The following is a 16,411-nucleotide window of genomic DNA, read 5'->3' on the forward strand; positions in this document are numbered from 1 at the left end:
TCTTCCTATAATAGTTGATTGACCCTACCCAACTATCCCATGCAAGTTAATGGATTTATGTTGTTCTAAATGTGTTAAAATGTTTCACTTAGGTGTTACTCGACACATGGTCTGCGGACTATCCACATTGATTTCATGACTGAGAAGAACACATCACATCGACCAAGATCAGATCATCAACCATATTAGTGACCCCCACTGAGATTAACAATGTAATTTGAGTAATCATCCAAAACAGACAATGAACTTTGAACTGTAATAAATCTAAAATCAATTCCTAAATTGTACATCAAACTTCCAACGTTAAACCTTGAACATTGTCAATTAATGTTATCGAGTTTGATATGCATTTGATTATTTAGGTATATCATAAATTGTTTAGCTTCCCCTTGTTCAATTATGGCGTGAATGTACAGTTTTACGTTTAACCGCAAACATGAGGCTTTAGTTTGGTTGTCTAACTAATGATTTGAATGAGACAAAAGCATTTGATGAGTGGATTCTTAAAACCATTGAAGGTAATACTAGTGGCCCTAATGATGGTGAAGTTGAAGTTGAATTCCAGAAGATGTTGTTGTTCGCTCTACAGGTGACCATATTCATTCAATTGTATCCACCATTTATCCATCATTTAAAAACCATCTTGATGATCCATTATATTTTCAAGATAAAGCTATTTTGGTACCTACAAATGAAGAATTCGATGCTACCAATGACTACATTTTAGGATTGATGAAAGATGAAGGGAAAACATATATGAGTTCAAACTCTTTATGTGAGATAAAGTTACCAGATTTTTTTGAGGAATCAATCTACTCTTCAGTTGTGTTGAATGGTTTTAAGGCGTCTAGAATTTCCAACCATAAACTTACACTAAAAATAGGTGTTCCAGTCATGTTACTTTGTAATATCGAACAAACCAATGGACCATGCAATGGTACTAGGTTACATATTATTAGGATTGGAAGACATGTTATTGAAGCCTGAATCATATATGCTAGATTCTTCAATGAGACTACTTATATACATTGCATGAAGTTAACTCCGTCTAATAAAAGAATCTCATTCCGTATTTAGTGGAGGCAATTCCCCATAGTTGTTTATTTTGTTATGGCCATTAACAAAAGTCAATTACAATAATTATCAAATGTTGGATTATACTTGCGTAGGTTCGTCTTCACTCATTGTCAGTTATATGTTTTTTGTTTCTCGTGTCACAAGTGAAAAAGGACTGAAAGTACTCATATATGACGAGGGTCGTCCAACTAATAAAACAAAAAGTTATGTCTACAAAGAGATCTTTCAACGATTATAGATATTCAAATGTTTCATTGTTTTTTTTTTCAGATATTTCAATGCTATCAATAACATTAAATTTGTTTCTATTACTTTATTTTTTTTATAGTGCCAACTTTTTTTATATCTTTATATATATATATATATATATATATATATATATATATATATATATATATATATTCTCCGCGTTTTACGCGGGTCATAATCTAGTTAGAAAATTAAAATAATCATAAAATGACAATGCTTATTATAGATTATTATAGAGAGTAGAATATTTTTAAGCCTAAAAAATAAGACAATTTAATTTCTTATATTATATCTTTTAACTTTTGTTCTATAGAAATGGAACAAGCCAACAGAGTAATTATTAATTAATAAACTGTAACAACAAAAATTCTAGTTTGATGCTTCATTGTTATCTTCTTCCAAGATATTACCTAAAGAATCTTTCGAAATACAAAATTTAAATCTCCAACTCGGAATTCCACACAACGCAATTGTCTCTAATGTTGTTGTCTTCGTCTCCCTAATTCTTGGCCTCCACGTTATTTTTTCAATAAACCCATCTTTGACTCTCTCCACCTTCCCTTTCTTCATGGAAAAAAGACTATAAAACGAAGACCCATAAACCCCAAAACCCATCACCACTCTTGCTTTATCAGCCACTGTTAGACGAGTGAGTGGTGACCAAAAACAGCAAAAACAAGAACATCTTTCAATACACACTCGATAATCAATGGAGCTTCAAAATGTCTCAAGATTTGGTATGTTTTACAATTCCTCGATGAACACTCCTACCGATTTCTTGTTAAACCCCATTTTCTTACATCGGTGTTTTGCCTCCATACAATTTCTGTTCTTGCTTTTCATATCAATCTCTTGTGTATGGAAAAGATTCAAAATTGATCAAACTGTGGTTGCAAAACAGAGTTCTGGGTATTTGTTTCTCAAACAAACTCTGTTTTGTTCTCTTCTTCTTTCACTCTTCAACCTAGTTTTGTGTTTCTTGAACAATTTTTATTGGTATAGAAATGGCTGGTCTGATGAAAAGATTGTCACCCTTTTGCATGCTGTTCTTGGAACACTTATTTGGTCCTTCGTTTCTGTGTATTTGCACACACTCGTCTCGAATTCGTCGACACAATCTTCAAAGTACCCATTGGTCTTAAGGGTTTGGTGGGTGTTTTTCTTTACAGTTTCTTGTTATTCCCTTGTGGTAGATTACATCAATTACAAAAGAACCCATAATCCACCTTCCATGTTCATCCTGTCCGATTCCGTGTCTAGTCTCCTGGGTTTGTTTCTCTGTTTCGTGGGGTTGTCTCACAATCGCGAAGAAGAAGGTCAAAATCACAATCTTGAAGAACCCCTTTTGAATTCTAGCAGCGATAGAGTTAGGGTTGAGATTCCATCAACTTACGAAAACGCAAGTTTCTTTAGTCTGCTGACATTTTCTTGGATGAGTGCGATAATCGCGAAAGGAAATAAAAAACCATTAGACCTTGAAGACGTCCCACAGCTAGCAGATATCGATAGCGTGAAACAAGTCTTTCCTATTTTATTACAAAAAATCGAGTCTTTAAACGATGAGAATCACCAAATCACGACATTCGGTCTCACAAAAGCTTTATTTTACATCGTATGGAAAGAAGTTGTAATCACTGGATTCCTTGGTTTAGCATCTTCGTTAACTAGTTTTGTTGGCCCTTACCTCATAGACGAATTCGTTCAATACCTTAATGGACACAAAGCTTACAAAAACCAAGGTTTTGTTTTAGTCGCTGCATTTTTCGTTTCAAAAATGGTGGGGTGTTTCACACAAAGACACTGGTATTTCAAGCTCCAACAAGCCGGAATTCGTGCCAGGTCAGCAATCGTCGCCATGATTTACCAAAAGGGTTTGACCATTTCCGGCCAGTCAAAGCAAGGGAACTCAAGCGGAGAAATCATCAACTTCATGGCTGTTGATGCTGAAAGAGTAGGTGATTACGCATGGTATATGCATGATTTTTGGTTAGTTCTTATCCAAGTAGGTGTTGCTTTAGCACTTTTATATAAAAATTTAGGACTTGCTGCAATTGCTTCATTAGTTGCTACAATAGTTGTGTTGTTAGCAAATCTTCCACTAGGGAACATACAAGAAAAGCTTCAAGATGACTTGATGAAATCTAAAGATAAGAGAATGAAAGCAACATCCGAAATCTTGAGAAACATGAGGATTCTTAAACTTCAAGGTTGGGAGATGAAGTTTCTTTCAAAAATCATTAAACTTCGTGATGAAGAAGAAAACGCGTTGAAGAAATACATGTACACTTTATCCCTAACTTCTTTCATATTCTGGGGTGCTCCTATTGTTGTAGCTGTGGTCACTTTTGCCACGTGTCTATTTTTTGGGATTCCACTTGAATCAGGGAAAGTACTTTCTGCATTAGCCACATTCAAAATACTTCAAGAGCCTATCTACAATCTTCCCGATTCAATCTCAGTGTTTTTCCAAACTAAAGTCTCACTTGACCGAATTGCCACATACCTTCGCCTCACAGACATAGATTCCAACGCGATAGATAAGGTGCCACCTGGCAGTTCTGACGTGGCAGTTGAGATAATCAATGGAAACTTCGCATGGGATGCAAATGCTTCCTCTTCTAATCTCACACTGAAAGATATAAACATTAGAGTGAATCATGGCATGAGAGTTGCTGTTTGTGGAACTGTTGGCTCAGGGAAATCAAGCTTACTTTCTTGTATTTTGGGAGAAGTGTCGAAGATATCTGGAAGTGTGAAAGTTGAAGGGACAAAGGCGTATGTGGCTCAATCACCATGGATACAAAGTGGAAAGATTGAAGATAATATTTTGTTTGGTAGAGAGATGGATAGAGAGAAGTATGATAAGGTTCTTGAAGCATGTTCTTTGAAGAAAGATCTTGAAATCTTGTCTTTTGGTGATCAAACGGTTATTGGTGAGAGAGGGATTAATTTGAGTGGAGGTCAGAAGCAGAGGATTCAGATTGCAAGAGCTCTTTATCAAGATGCTGATATATATCTTTTTGATGATCCATTCAGTGCAGTTGATGCTCATACTGGAAGTCATCTTTTCAAAGTAAGCAATATTTCAACAGTTTTGAACCAAATATTCAGTCACATCATTTGAATGTGAATTCGGTGTTTTTGTATGATAGGAATGCATGTTGCAATTTCTGGAGTCGAAGACAGTGATTTACATTACACATCAAATCGAGTTCCTACCTGCTGCGGATCTGATTCTGGTGAGTTGTCTAACTCTTTGATTTTAATTTCGTTTTACCTATGAACAATTATTGAAGCTCACTCCATATAATTAACATCACAATTAGGTTTTGAAAGATGGAAGAATCACACAAGCCGGAAAGTACAACGATATCCTCAATTCAGGAAGCGAATTTATGGACCTCGTAGGTGCACACAAAGACGCATTATCAGCAATCGATTCCATGGAGGCAAATGTTCAACAAGGAACCACGATTTCCAAGAAGATCACAAACGAAACTCAAAATAGTAAAACAGACGATATTTCAGGTTCAAAAGCACAGCTTGTTCAAGAAGAAGAACGAGAAAAAGGAAAAGTAGGGTTTTCAGTCTACTGGAAGTACATAACAACTGCTTATGGAGGAGCGCTTGCGCCATTTATAGTTTTAGCACAAATTGTATTCCAAATTCTTCAAATTGGAAGCAATTACTGGATGGCTTGGGGTTCTCCAGTTTCAGAAAGTGATCCAGCTCCTGTTAATGGATCAACTCTAATCATGGTGTATGTAATTTTAGCAGTTGGATGCGCATTGTGCATATTAGCAAGAGGCTTACTTCTAGCAACTGTTGCTTATAAAGCAGCCACTATTCTCTTCCACAAAATGCACTTGTCAATATTTCGTTCTCCCATGTCTTTCTTTGACTCTACTCCAAGTGGACGAATACTCAATAGAGTAAGTCAACAACATCTTCTCAAATTCTCAAATTCTCAATCTATCATTTTTTTTAATGTTGGTTTCTATAAATAGGCATCTACAGATCAAAGTGCAGTGGACATGCAAATCCCTTACCAAGTTGGATCCTTTGTATTTGCTATCATTCAACTTCTTGGCATCATTGCAGTTATGTCACAAGCAGCTTGGCAAGTGATCATTATATTCATTCCTGTGGGTGTAATGTGCATCTGGTTACAGCAATATTACTTGCCTTCAGCAAGAGAAATGGCACGTTTAGTTGGAGTTTGTAAAGGCCCTGTGATACAAAACTTTGCTGAAACAATATCAGGATCAACTACAATCAGAAGCTTTGATCAACAAGGAAGATTTCAAGACACGAATCTGAAACTGAATGATGATTTTGCAAGGCCAAAGTTTCATGCTGCTGCAGCCATGGAATGGTTAGGCATACGTTTGGACATGCTGTCGACTTTAACTTTTGCTGTGTTTCTAATTTTCTTGGTTTCTATTCCCGAAGGAACTATTGATCCTAGTAAGTCCTTTCATGTCACATATGATAACAAAGAATTCATGAATCATGACTGATGGGATTTTTTTTTTTTTTTGTATATTTCTGAAGGTATTGCGGGATTGGCTGCTACTTATGGGCTTACTTTGAACACGTTAAATGGATGGGTAGTTTGGACACTTACAAATCTTGAAAACAAAATTATTTCGGTTGAAAGAATATTTCAGTATTCTTCTATCCCTAGTGAACCTCCTCTTGTTATAGAATCAAATAGGCCTGATGATCAATGGCCATCACAAGGAGAAGTTGACATCCGTCATCTAGAGGTATTTAATTAAATAAATAAATGTTTATTACAGTTGTCTAATATATATGTTCCAAATATTTAGTGGAGTTTTCCACTTTGGTTATAACCTTTTTCTACTTTGTATATTTTTTATTTTCCACCCCTCTACTTTGTAAAACAACATTTTCCACCCTTATACTTTGTAAAATGTCAATTTTACTCCCTCAAGTTTGAACTTTCTAAAATGTCCATTTCACCCCCTCTATTTTGCACCCCTCTACATTTTAAAATGTCATTTTTACCCATTCAACTTTCAACTTTCTAATATTTCACTTTCATCCCCTCCATTTTCTAAACTTTCATGTTTACCCCTATAGTATACATAATCTGATTCTCCTACAGTTACAACCCCTTGACTTTTTAAAATATCACTTTAACCCCTTGGCTTTGAACATTATAAAACTTTTTAAGTTCAAAAAAATTAATTTATTACGTGTTTATTTTTATATATATGTCGGTAAAATACGACATGGTCAACGTTTCAACGTAAATTTAGAACTTTCGTTTGTTAATTTATAAAAAAAAAAACTTGTTTTTTTATGTATGTGTCGGTATAAATTCGGATTTGTGTATGTTTCGGCATAATTTTTTTAACGTTTCGTGCTTATTTTTAAGTATTTAGCTTGTCATGGTTTTGGTCCCTGACTTTTTTGTTTGGGTAACTTAAGTCCTCCTAAGTTTCTATGCATGGCTTTGGTCCTTGACTTTTGTACTTTGCCAACTTAAGTCCTCATAAGTTTCTATTTCTTCTTAAAGGTTCGATATGCACCACATATGCCACTTGTGTTGCGAGGTCTTACATGCACTTTCAAGGGAGGAATGAAGACTGGGATTGTGGGAAGAACGGGTAGTGGGAAGTCAACTCTGATACAAACACTCTTCCGCCTTGTGGACCCCGCAGCTGGAGAGATTCTCATAGATGGAATTAACATATCAACAATCGGACTTCATGATCTTCGTTCAAAGTTGAGCATAATTCCTCAAGATCCTACCATGTTTGAAGGAACTATTCGAAGCAACTTGGATCCCCTTGAAGAGTATACAGATGATAAGATTTGGGAGGTAGCAATTAACTACAAACATAAATTTCACTGCATTCAAACGTTTTGTAATGCTAGAATGGAAGTAGAATCTAACAATGTTTGTTACTTCAGGCTCTTGATAAGTGCCAGCTTGGAGATGAAGTGAGGAGCAAGGAAGGGAAGCTTGACTCATCAGGTATATGTTAGACTGTTGGAGTCTACCTTCTCTTTCTAAAAGCTCCAAAAAATCTTGGACTCTATGTATCTAACTAACAGTTTTGATATAAAATGTTATAGTGACTGAGAATGGAGAGAACTGGAGTGTGGGTCAAAGGCAGCTGGTGTGTCTAGGGCGTGTGCTACTCAAGAAAACCAAAGTCTTGGTTCTTGATGAGGCTACTGCATCAGTTGACACAGCAACTGATGGAATGATTCAGCAAACACTTGCACGCCACTTTACAGATTCCACAGTGATAATGATTGCTCATCGTATCACTTCTGTGCTTGATAGTGACATGGTTTTGGTTCTAGAACAAGGTCTGATTGATGAATATGATTCTCCAACAAAGTTGCTGGAAGATAAATCGTCTTCGTTTGCAAAGCTTGTTGCTGAGTATAGTATGAGATCTAATTCAAATTTTGAAAATTAGCATCAATGTAATGTGTTGCTAACAAGGGGAGTGCTTGATGATATGATCATGGCACATAGGAAGCTAAATGGATTTGGTGGACCAGGGTCGCACTTTTTGGTTACTACTATAAGTTTAATGTATTTCTTACTGTTTTTCTGGATTTTCAATGTGTGTAAGCGTAACTAGTTTCTTATAGTAAGCTGTTAAGATTGCTGAAGAGCATGCTTAAAATCGAAGATGTTTGTTTGATCAACTTTGGTGTTGAGTTTTTAGTTGCGGAGAGCTGATAATTAATGGCTTCCTCTTTGAGTATTAATACATTTTAATCCCTTTTAGACTTGACGTTTGAGATTAAATTCTGGGGAAATTATTTGATGAATTATGAAAAAGAAGGATCAAGCAAACCCATTTGCATTCTACTAGGCCAATTGGAATATACGGTGTAGGGTGTGGTAAGAATGAACCTGTCATATTTTATTCTGGTGAACATCATGCCTTGTCCATGGTATGAACGACATTAGAAGAAAAATCGGCAATGGATTGCCATGATACTCTCTCTCTCTCTCTCTCTCTCTCTCTCTCTCTCTCTCTCTCTCTCTCTCTCTCTCAATGGAAAAGACTATATATGGTAAGGGCGACACTACGTTCTTTAGCCTTATGATATGAAGTGAACTCAGGAATCTCCACACAAAATAAGAAAAAGAATAAATTTTCAACACGCCGACAGGCAGGTGACGCCCTCCTAACCCTACCCTAGCCGAAAACTATGACTTCCAAAATATGTCACCAATATCCAACCAAATAATTATAAAAAAGAATTAAAAACTACTAAAGCCAAAAAAAAAAAGACTAAACACCCCATGATACTTTCTTCCCTCTCATTTGATGCACTTTAGACCATTTTTCAGGACGATTCATATCAACACTCATGCCTTGAAAAATCACCTTGTCCTCAAGGTGATGCTCCAGAAACTGATTTTTGATGAAGTCACACTTTTCCCACATCGCCTTTTCCTTCGGTAACCCAATCCATTTCTTTGCTTACAAAAAATTAGAAATCTAAGTTCTTGAGTTTAGATCTTGTATATGTATGTGTTCATGTTCTAGATTTCTTGTATGTGTTCTTGTCACCTTGTGTGTGTGTTGCAAATCCATTTATTTGATGCTCCGATTTTCAAAAATTCGATTTGGAGATAAAACTACAACATGCGTGTGTTCTTGTGATCTGGAAATCAAAAATACTCAATACACTCCATCTCTCTCATACACACAACATCAAGAGCACAGTAGAATCGATAACTTCAGGAACAAAAACATTTCTATGTGTGTGTTTTCTAACCCGATTCCAACAACAAAAAACATTTTTTAGAACTCAAGAACCCAACAAATCTACAGATTGATGAACGGGTCTAAAGCAGAAAACCCTAACTAAAGAACGAAGACGAAAACCCTAATTGAAGAACGAAGCCGTCGTCGAGATTTGAACATCTCGTTACAGTGAATCGAGAAGGAGAACACGATCGGAAGCAACAACAAAGGTGGATCGATGGTGGTTGGGGAATCACGAAGAAGGGAGCCTGTTTTTCCAGCGATCCTTTTTTCGACCTCGTCTCCAACAGCAATCGAACCGAAAAAGGAAACAACAACAACAGTCGACCAATGGAGTGCACCATCAGTTCTCGATCTAACTAAAAAAAGAAGAATGAGAACGGAAACGACAGTAGGTGGGGGTTTCGTGGGATTTCTCAACAACAGGAGGAGGGGTGGCTGGAATGAAGGCAACAACCTTCTTCCTTCTGTTTTGTTTATCTAGTGAATCAAGGAAGAAAAGAGGGAGAGGGGAATCAAGAATAGCAGCAATTGAGGGTGTTTGGGGTGGTGATTCGATAGGATAAGAGTGAGAAACTGTGAAATCGTCGGTTCCTCATTCCCTTCCTTCACCAGAGGTCAAAACAAGAGAGAGAGAGAGAGGAGAGAGAGAGAGAGAGAAAGAAAGAGATGAGTATTTTCTTTTTTCTTTTCTTTTTAGATTTTTTTTAATAAAAAAACTGAAAAAAGAAAATACCAAAGGCAAAATCATCATTTTATAAAAAAATCAAAACAAAATGGACCAAATCACAACAAAATGAAACTTTTGGACCATCCTTGCGAGTCCAAACTTGTTTGTACCAAACTTGCTAGTTTTGACATACCATAGGGACCTTTCTTGCAATTTTGTCTTTCTAAAAAAAGAAACAACCTCTAATTTTGTAAGCCACCTTTCCGACTGTCTCCAATATCTCAAAAGGCCCATAAAAATGCGGAGCTAACTTTTCGTTTTGTTTGTGCCCCACAGTGATCCATCAGTATGGTCAGAGCTTCAGATACACATAATCCCCCACCTCATACTCTACTTCATGCCATTTCCCATCCGCTTGAGCCTTCATGAGCTATTGGGCCCAAAGCAAACAACCCTTAAGTTCCATGAGAAATTGATCCCTCTGACTCAAGGATTCATCCACCATAAATGTAACAGCTAATCCCCATCATAAGAAACTAATTTCAGAGGGTCTCATCCACACAACAACTTAAACGGGGTTATACGAATCGACGAATGATACGACGTACAATATTTTGTTGGATTAGTGTTTAAGTCCATAACTATAATTGATATGTATTTGACCCGAGAGTAGCATGGTCCATTTATGTTGCATATCATTAGGACAATTTGATTGGATGGAATTTTGAGGAGAAGTTATTTATGGTTTATTAATATATTATAAGTTCTAATATATTAATATGAAATAATATTATTTAATCAGTATTGATCAATAATTAATTTGGAATTAATTTTGTGATCAAAAGAGACTAATTAAATATATGGGGTTGATTTGGTAAATCATTCATTTTTATAAAGTGGGCTTATGATCCATAGTTCTTCATGTTGGGCTAAACCCATGTGGTAACCCATGGATGCTCCATGGAGGTTTTAACCCATGGAGCATGAGGGATATGGAAAGTCATTAGGGTTTACATGGTGTAACCCTAGTTTTCCACACTATATAAGAATTCCTCTAGCTCATGAAATTGGCACTTAAGTGGAATACTAGAGGGCTGGCCGATTTGTGTGTGCAAGGAATCTCTTCTCAATTTATCCTTTGTTTTAGATGTGTTGTGATTCCACTAGAGGCATTCATACTATTGGTGCTAAGCTCTTAAAGGCAAAAGGTTCGAGGTTTCCAACAAGCTACAAAAAAATGTATGTTATCTAACTTGTTTTATTACCCAAGTATCAAAGTTTTGTATGCTAGTTAGGGTAATACATTGGAAAGTTCAAGTTTTCATGTATAATAGAGAAAACATAGATCCAATGTATTTAGGGTTGCGTGTACAGCTTAGGAGTGTTACAATGCTCAAAACCCATCAGTGGTAGCAGAGCCTAGGTTTGTTTTCAGTTATACTTGATTCCACTTGCTTGGAAATGCTTTAAATGTCAAATTTCAGCTTTCTGGACAGTGGACTCGCCGAGTCCAAGCACAAATTCATTCAACTGGTCGAGTCAACTCCTACACTCGACGAGTTAGTGCTCCAGAATGCAGTTTTTCGATGTTTTTGGCTAGAATTGGACTAGGATCATTACCCTAAGCTGTTTTTGAACTTATGAACCCGTTTTTAATGTGGTAATGATCATGCTTATCCAATTTATAAGATAATTGTTAAAGTTTCATGTTTTGTATTTGTTTATATGGTTAGGCTAATTACATAAAATTTGTTTGATATGAATTGTCTTGTTCTTATGAGTTTGATTTAGATCATAGACAAAATTGTTCGTTTTTGTAAGTTACATTAGTTGATCTAAATGTTTTGATGAATTCCATAACTTGTCCTCAAGTTATGGAAAATGAAAAGTTTTTCTTTTAAAGAGATCATTAAACTTATAGGTTATGAACTTGAAGAGTCTTTTTCCATAAATATTTTTATGAACTCCATAATTTTTCCTTAAGTTATGGATTGTCAAGAGTCTTTTCATAAAATCTTTATTAAACTCACAAGTCATGGATTCCAAAAAGTTTTGAAAGTTACAAAACTTTCCCTCAAGTTTTGGAATTTGTAAATTTAAAAGTCTAACTTTTGAAACATTTAATTCCAAACCCTAGAATTTTAAAGTTTAAAATTCTACTCTTATACTATTATACTATTATAGGTTTAATAGATATGTATAAGAGTAAATTCAGTGTTACCGTTAGTAGGCCTCATTCACGAAGCTGGTCTATAAGGGGGGTATAAGGTTATTGCCTATAAAATGACAGTTTAATGGGTGTCCACTGTCACCCACCGTTTCCTTGACTGCTGGAGGGTCGTTAGCCAAATGGGTAGGATAGGACTCTAATTATCCTTTCATTAGAAGTATGATGATAAATATAAAGTAACTAAACACTTATAAATTCCCAAATCATAGTTACTTAGGAAAATGTGAATATCGTGCTAACCCATGAAATTGCACTTTGCACCTGGTTAAGTCGTTAGTGGAGCGTGTGTGGTTAACCGACACACTAATCTGGACTGACAGTGTGTGACAAAGGGTAGCTTGATGTTAGTCATAGATCAATGGAGCGTGTGCGGTTAACCGACACATTGATTAGGTGGTTGTAACATTGGGTGTACCAAGCTAATTTGCATGTTTATTCACACCTTGTTTGTGATCCTCGACATCCCAGTCACAAACTTGAAGGGCACAATCGGGATTTAAACATGCCATTGAATTGTTCAATGAATCTCAAAGGATCTAGGAGTTTCAATTCACTTAACACCTAAAATTCTTTTTCGTTTTTTGTGGTGGAAATTGGTAAATTGTCATTTACCTACCTTCAAATACTTTTGCAGTTTGGATTACAGCATCCCTCTTCCAAATTGTATAATATTATGTTGGGTCCTAGCCTTAATATTTCATTTGGGTGTTATATTAAGGACTAAATCAACTAACTTGAATTTCTCCCATTGTAGATGTCTAGTTCAGACAATTGTGGTCTTCCCAAATCCTTTGGAACAAGCTTTCCTCTTGAAGATGATGTCCCGCGGTTGGATCGTGGAAGTCATACTTCACTTCCTCCACCTCCTCCAATAATTCTCCCTAACCCACAAGTTCAAGGAATTGAAAATTTTAAGATCACTCAAGCCCTACCTGCAACGAAACATCTAGATGGAAGACTTGTGTGTACTCACGTCTTGGAGATGAAGTCACATACTGATAAGCTGAATGTATTGGGTGTCGTTGTCTCGAGGAAGTTGATGGTTTACTGGGTTCTTCAATCACTTCCCGATTCATATAGTGAGTTCATTAAGGACTACTATGTGACAGACCACGACATGACCCTTTTTTATCATACCTATTTGCTTGTTGCTGCTGAATCAACAATGATTTGGCGCACTGGAAAAGCAAATTTGATTGGAAGATTCACTCCCCAAACTTCCATGGACATTGACAATGGAAACATTGGAAGTCCAGAAAAGATTTCTCTTTCCAAGGGAAAGAGAAAGGCTAAGTATGAGATTGTCCCATGTACCATTCCCAAAGAGTCTATATGTTTCTATTGCCAAGAGAAGGGACATTGGTTGCGAAGCTGCCCTGACTACCTGAAATGAGAAAAGGTAGAATCGAAAAGTTTGACTCTACTTCAGGTAAGTCTACTGTCTGACTCTGTTAATTTCCTAATTGCTGATTCTTAATACATGATGTGAAAATGTTGCATTTTAATGTTTTTTAGGATCATGCAGAGAGAAGGAAGCTTAAAGGAAGAGAATGTTGAATCTGGTCGTGAAGATGGATTTCAATCGTATTGTTTGAAGATCCGATTTTTAAGCTGCTGCTTAGGAGTTATGATAGATTGCTAGGAAATATGTAATAACATAGTTTTCATTTGTAATTGCATTGTAAGGAAAAGTTTTTCCGCATTTTATAAATAAATAAAATTTTGTTTTTATTTTTTTATCTCCTTACAATGACATTTGTGAAAATTGATGTTTGTATGTTCTTATGTTAGCAATATGAATTTGATCTTTCGTTTGTGGTAGTGTCAGGTATTTTCCAAATAGGTAAAAATTCTCATCACCCAAGTTTCAATTAGACTATTCGTCATGATTTACTAAAGTTTATTGTATGATGAATGAGAATTTTCATCTTTGGCAAATTAACACTAATTCCTTGTTCACATGTATATGTGATTCAAGTGAAGGACTATGGGATCGGGTATACTAGGTGTGCGCTGATCAAGATCCACCACAAAGATCGATACGACTATTCGTCATGATTTACTAAAGTTTAGTAAGCATGGTTATGCTTACAAGTTTAAGTATAATTATGGAACATTAGAAAAGTTTCAATGTATGGCAGGACAAATAAGAAGAACCAAATTAGGCAGAAAGATAAAAGTTTCTCCAATCTAAAAAGTTGGGAGAGTACTTTAGTATCATGTTTTATGATCATCTTAATGATTATGTAAAACCATATCACAATTGATCCTCTAAGGACACCATAGTGCACTTGTATGGCTAATAAGAGGAATCCTGAATTGTTGAAATGGTTAAATCAAGAAGATGAGTCATACTTCGTTCCAAAAACAAGTCTTAGAGTCATACTCCAAGATTATGTGTTGAGTGATATTAAATTAAGAAGGTAGATAACACTTATCAAATATAGAGTAATATGTTTTTTTTACTCTTGTACATTTGAAATTGGTAAGTTGTGATGTTTTGGATAAAACAAAGACCAACTAAGGCCAATTGTGTGAGGTGTTAATCTTGATAAGAATCCACACTATCTCTTGAAAATTTGTTTGTTAAGGAATGGATCATGACAAGAGAATCTTATATGTCAAGAGGTCAGTGGGAGTCTTAAAGATCTTGAAAGGTTCAAGAACTAATCAAGAATAAACCTATTGTTAAACACTAGCACACGACTTGAGGTTTGTAACCTATAGTGTTGACATATTTTTGCTTTTATGTCCATTCTAGTTAAAGTTGACTATGCATGTGGGTTCTATGAGTTCTCAGTTATTTGGATAACTACTTGGAAGCAATGGTAGGCCCTTATGCTGCCAAGTGGCAAGAAATTAAGATTGAACAAGTTCAGTCCATATGAGTATGGATTTGTCACTAACCTTGTCTTGTGATTATGGTTATGACAAATTCACATGGATAGGAACACATACACCATAAAATCTAAGTGTCATAAGGTTTCTCTCTGACTCATGAAAATGATAATGAGGAGACTGTTGGATTAGTTTCTAAGTCCATAACTATAATTGGTATGTACTTGACCCGAGAGTAGCATGGTCTATTTGGGTTGCATATCATCATGACAATTTGATAGGAATGACTTTTGAAAAGAAGTTATTTATGGTTTATTAATATATTATAATTTATAATATATTAATATGTAATCATATTAGTTAATCAGTATTGATCAAGAATTAATTTTGAATTAATTTTGGGATCAAAAGAGACTAATTAAATATTAGGGATTGATTTGGTAAATCATTCATTCTTATAAAGTGGGCTTATGATTGTAACAGCCCAAAATCTCAAGTATTGTTAAATTGCATTTTAGGGTGTTTTAAAGGGGAGACTCGGCGAGTTGGAGCAAGACTCTCCGAGTAGGGTCGCAGATTTGGTCGCGGGTTCGCGACTGGACTCGACGAGTCCAGGTATGGACTCGGCGAGTCGACGCTGTTCAGCAGAAACCCTAACCGTTCAGGTTTGGGACGTATAAGAGGCACTCATTGGCCGTCATTGTTCAGTTTAGCCTTCTGGGAAGAACCCTAAATCGAGTGGGTGCATCTGGAGCAAAGTCTTAGGGCCATTGTTGATCTTGGAAGAATTGTTGTGCAAGGAAGAGAAGGGATTGGCTAGAGGAGCAGCAAGGGAGTCACATCCTGAGGATTGGGGACACAGAGGATACATTATTCAGGTAAGAACTCGAATTATCCTCTGCTATGTTGATGTGTTATGGAATTAGGGTTTATGAAACCCATTTGGTGATTTGATGGATTATTATGTTGTTATACAAAAGTTTATACCCTAGTAATAGGATGATTAGAGGTCCAGTAGTCCCATGAGTGTGTATTTCGGGAAAATATGTATCTCAGGAAGCAGTTTGATCGACTGCATGGCGTGGACTCGCCGAGTCGGATGATCAGACTCGGCGAGTAGCTTGAAGATTCACTGGGACTCGCCGAGTTGTTCTTCGGACTCGGCGAGTGGAGTCGGGGTGGCCCCGCGATTCTTCCAGGAGTGACTCGTCGAGTCAAAGAGGATACTCGACGAGTAGAAGGGAAATCTTAGAGGATTGAAGGACGACCAGACTCGCCGAGTCGCCAGGGAACTCGCCGAGTCCAGTCGAGCTGACAATGGACTGTTGACCAGAGTTGACTGGTGTGACTTCTTAGGGTCAGTTAACGTGGAAGATAGAAGTATTAATAAGGGACATATGACGTTACAGGGAGCTTGTAGCTCGGAGGATCAAGTGCAAGGGATTGTAGGAGTTGCTATCTTCCAGTGTTCGCGAGGTGAGTCTTCTCACTATACTGTGCCCGGAAGGGTTTGACTGTGTGACCGGAAGGTCGGATATGATATGTGATATGTATGCCATATGTGGTATGTTATAT

At 36.4% G+C, this 16,411-nt stretch overlaps 1 protein-coding gene and 1 long non-coding RNA gene across 2 annotated transcripts; both read left to right on the forward strand.

The window, feature by feature from the left end:
- Positions 1-1,883: 1,883 nt before the first annotated feature.
- On the forward strand, positions 1,884-8,022 carry LOC145072304 (ABC transporter C family member 3-like). Its single transcript, XM_079018706.1, has 8 exons — positions 1,884-4,399; positions 4,479-4,565; positions 4,653-5,258; positions 5,334-5,793; positions 5,881-6,095; positions 6,872-7,177; positions 7,270-7,333; positions 7,435-8,022. The coding sequence occupies exons 1-8, from the start codon at positions 2,036-2,038 to the stop codon at positions 7,785-7,787; spliced, it is 4,455 nt and encodes a 1,484-aa protein (XP_078874832.1). The 5' UTR covers positions 1,884-2,035; the 3' UTR covers positions 7,788-8,022.
- Positions 8,023-8,527: 505 nt separating this feature from the next.
- LOC145072305 (uncharacterized) lies at positions 8,528-13,737 on the forward strand. Its single transcript, XR_013690972.1, has 3 exons — positions 8,528-8,788; positions 12,753-13,427; positions 13,514-13,737. It is a non-coding gene; the product is annotated as an uncharacterized LOC145072305 (long non-coding RNA).
- The last annotated feature ends 2,674 nt before the right edge of the window (positions 13,738-16,411 follow it).

This window comes from Lactuca serriola, chromosome 9 (assembly GCF_051521515.1).
Source record: "Lactuca serriola cultivar US96UC23 chromosome 9, Lser_US96UC23_V15, whole genome shotgun sequence".
NCBI lineage: Eukaryota > Viridiplantae > Streptophyta > Magnoliopsida > Asterales > Asteraceae > Lactuca > Lactuca serriola.

Excerpts from the sequence above, each read along its gene's own strand:
- LOC145072304 (XM_079018706.1), top strand. The coding sequence starts at position 2,036 with ATGGAGCTTCAAAATGTCTCAAGATTTGGTATGTTTTACAATTCCTCG. Across the intron at positions 4,400-4,478 it reads CTGGAAGTCATCTTTTCAAA|GAATGCATGTTGCAATTTCT; the intron begins GTAAGCAATATT and ends TTTGTATGATAG. Across the intron at positions 4,566-4,652 it reads CTGCTGCGGATCTGATTCTG|GTTTTGAAAGATGGAAGAAT; the intron begins GTGAGTTGTCTA and ends CATCACAATTAG.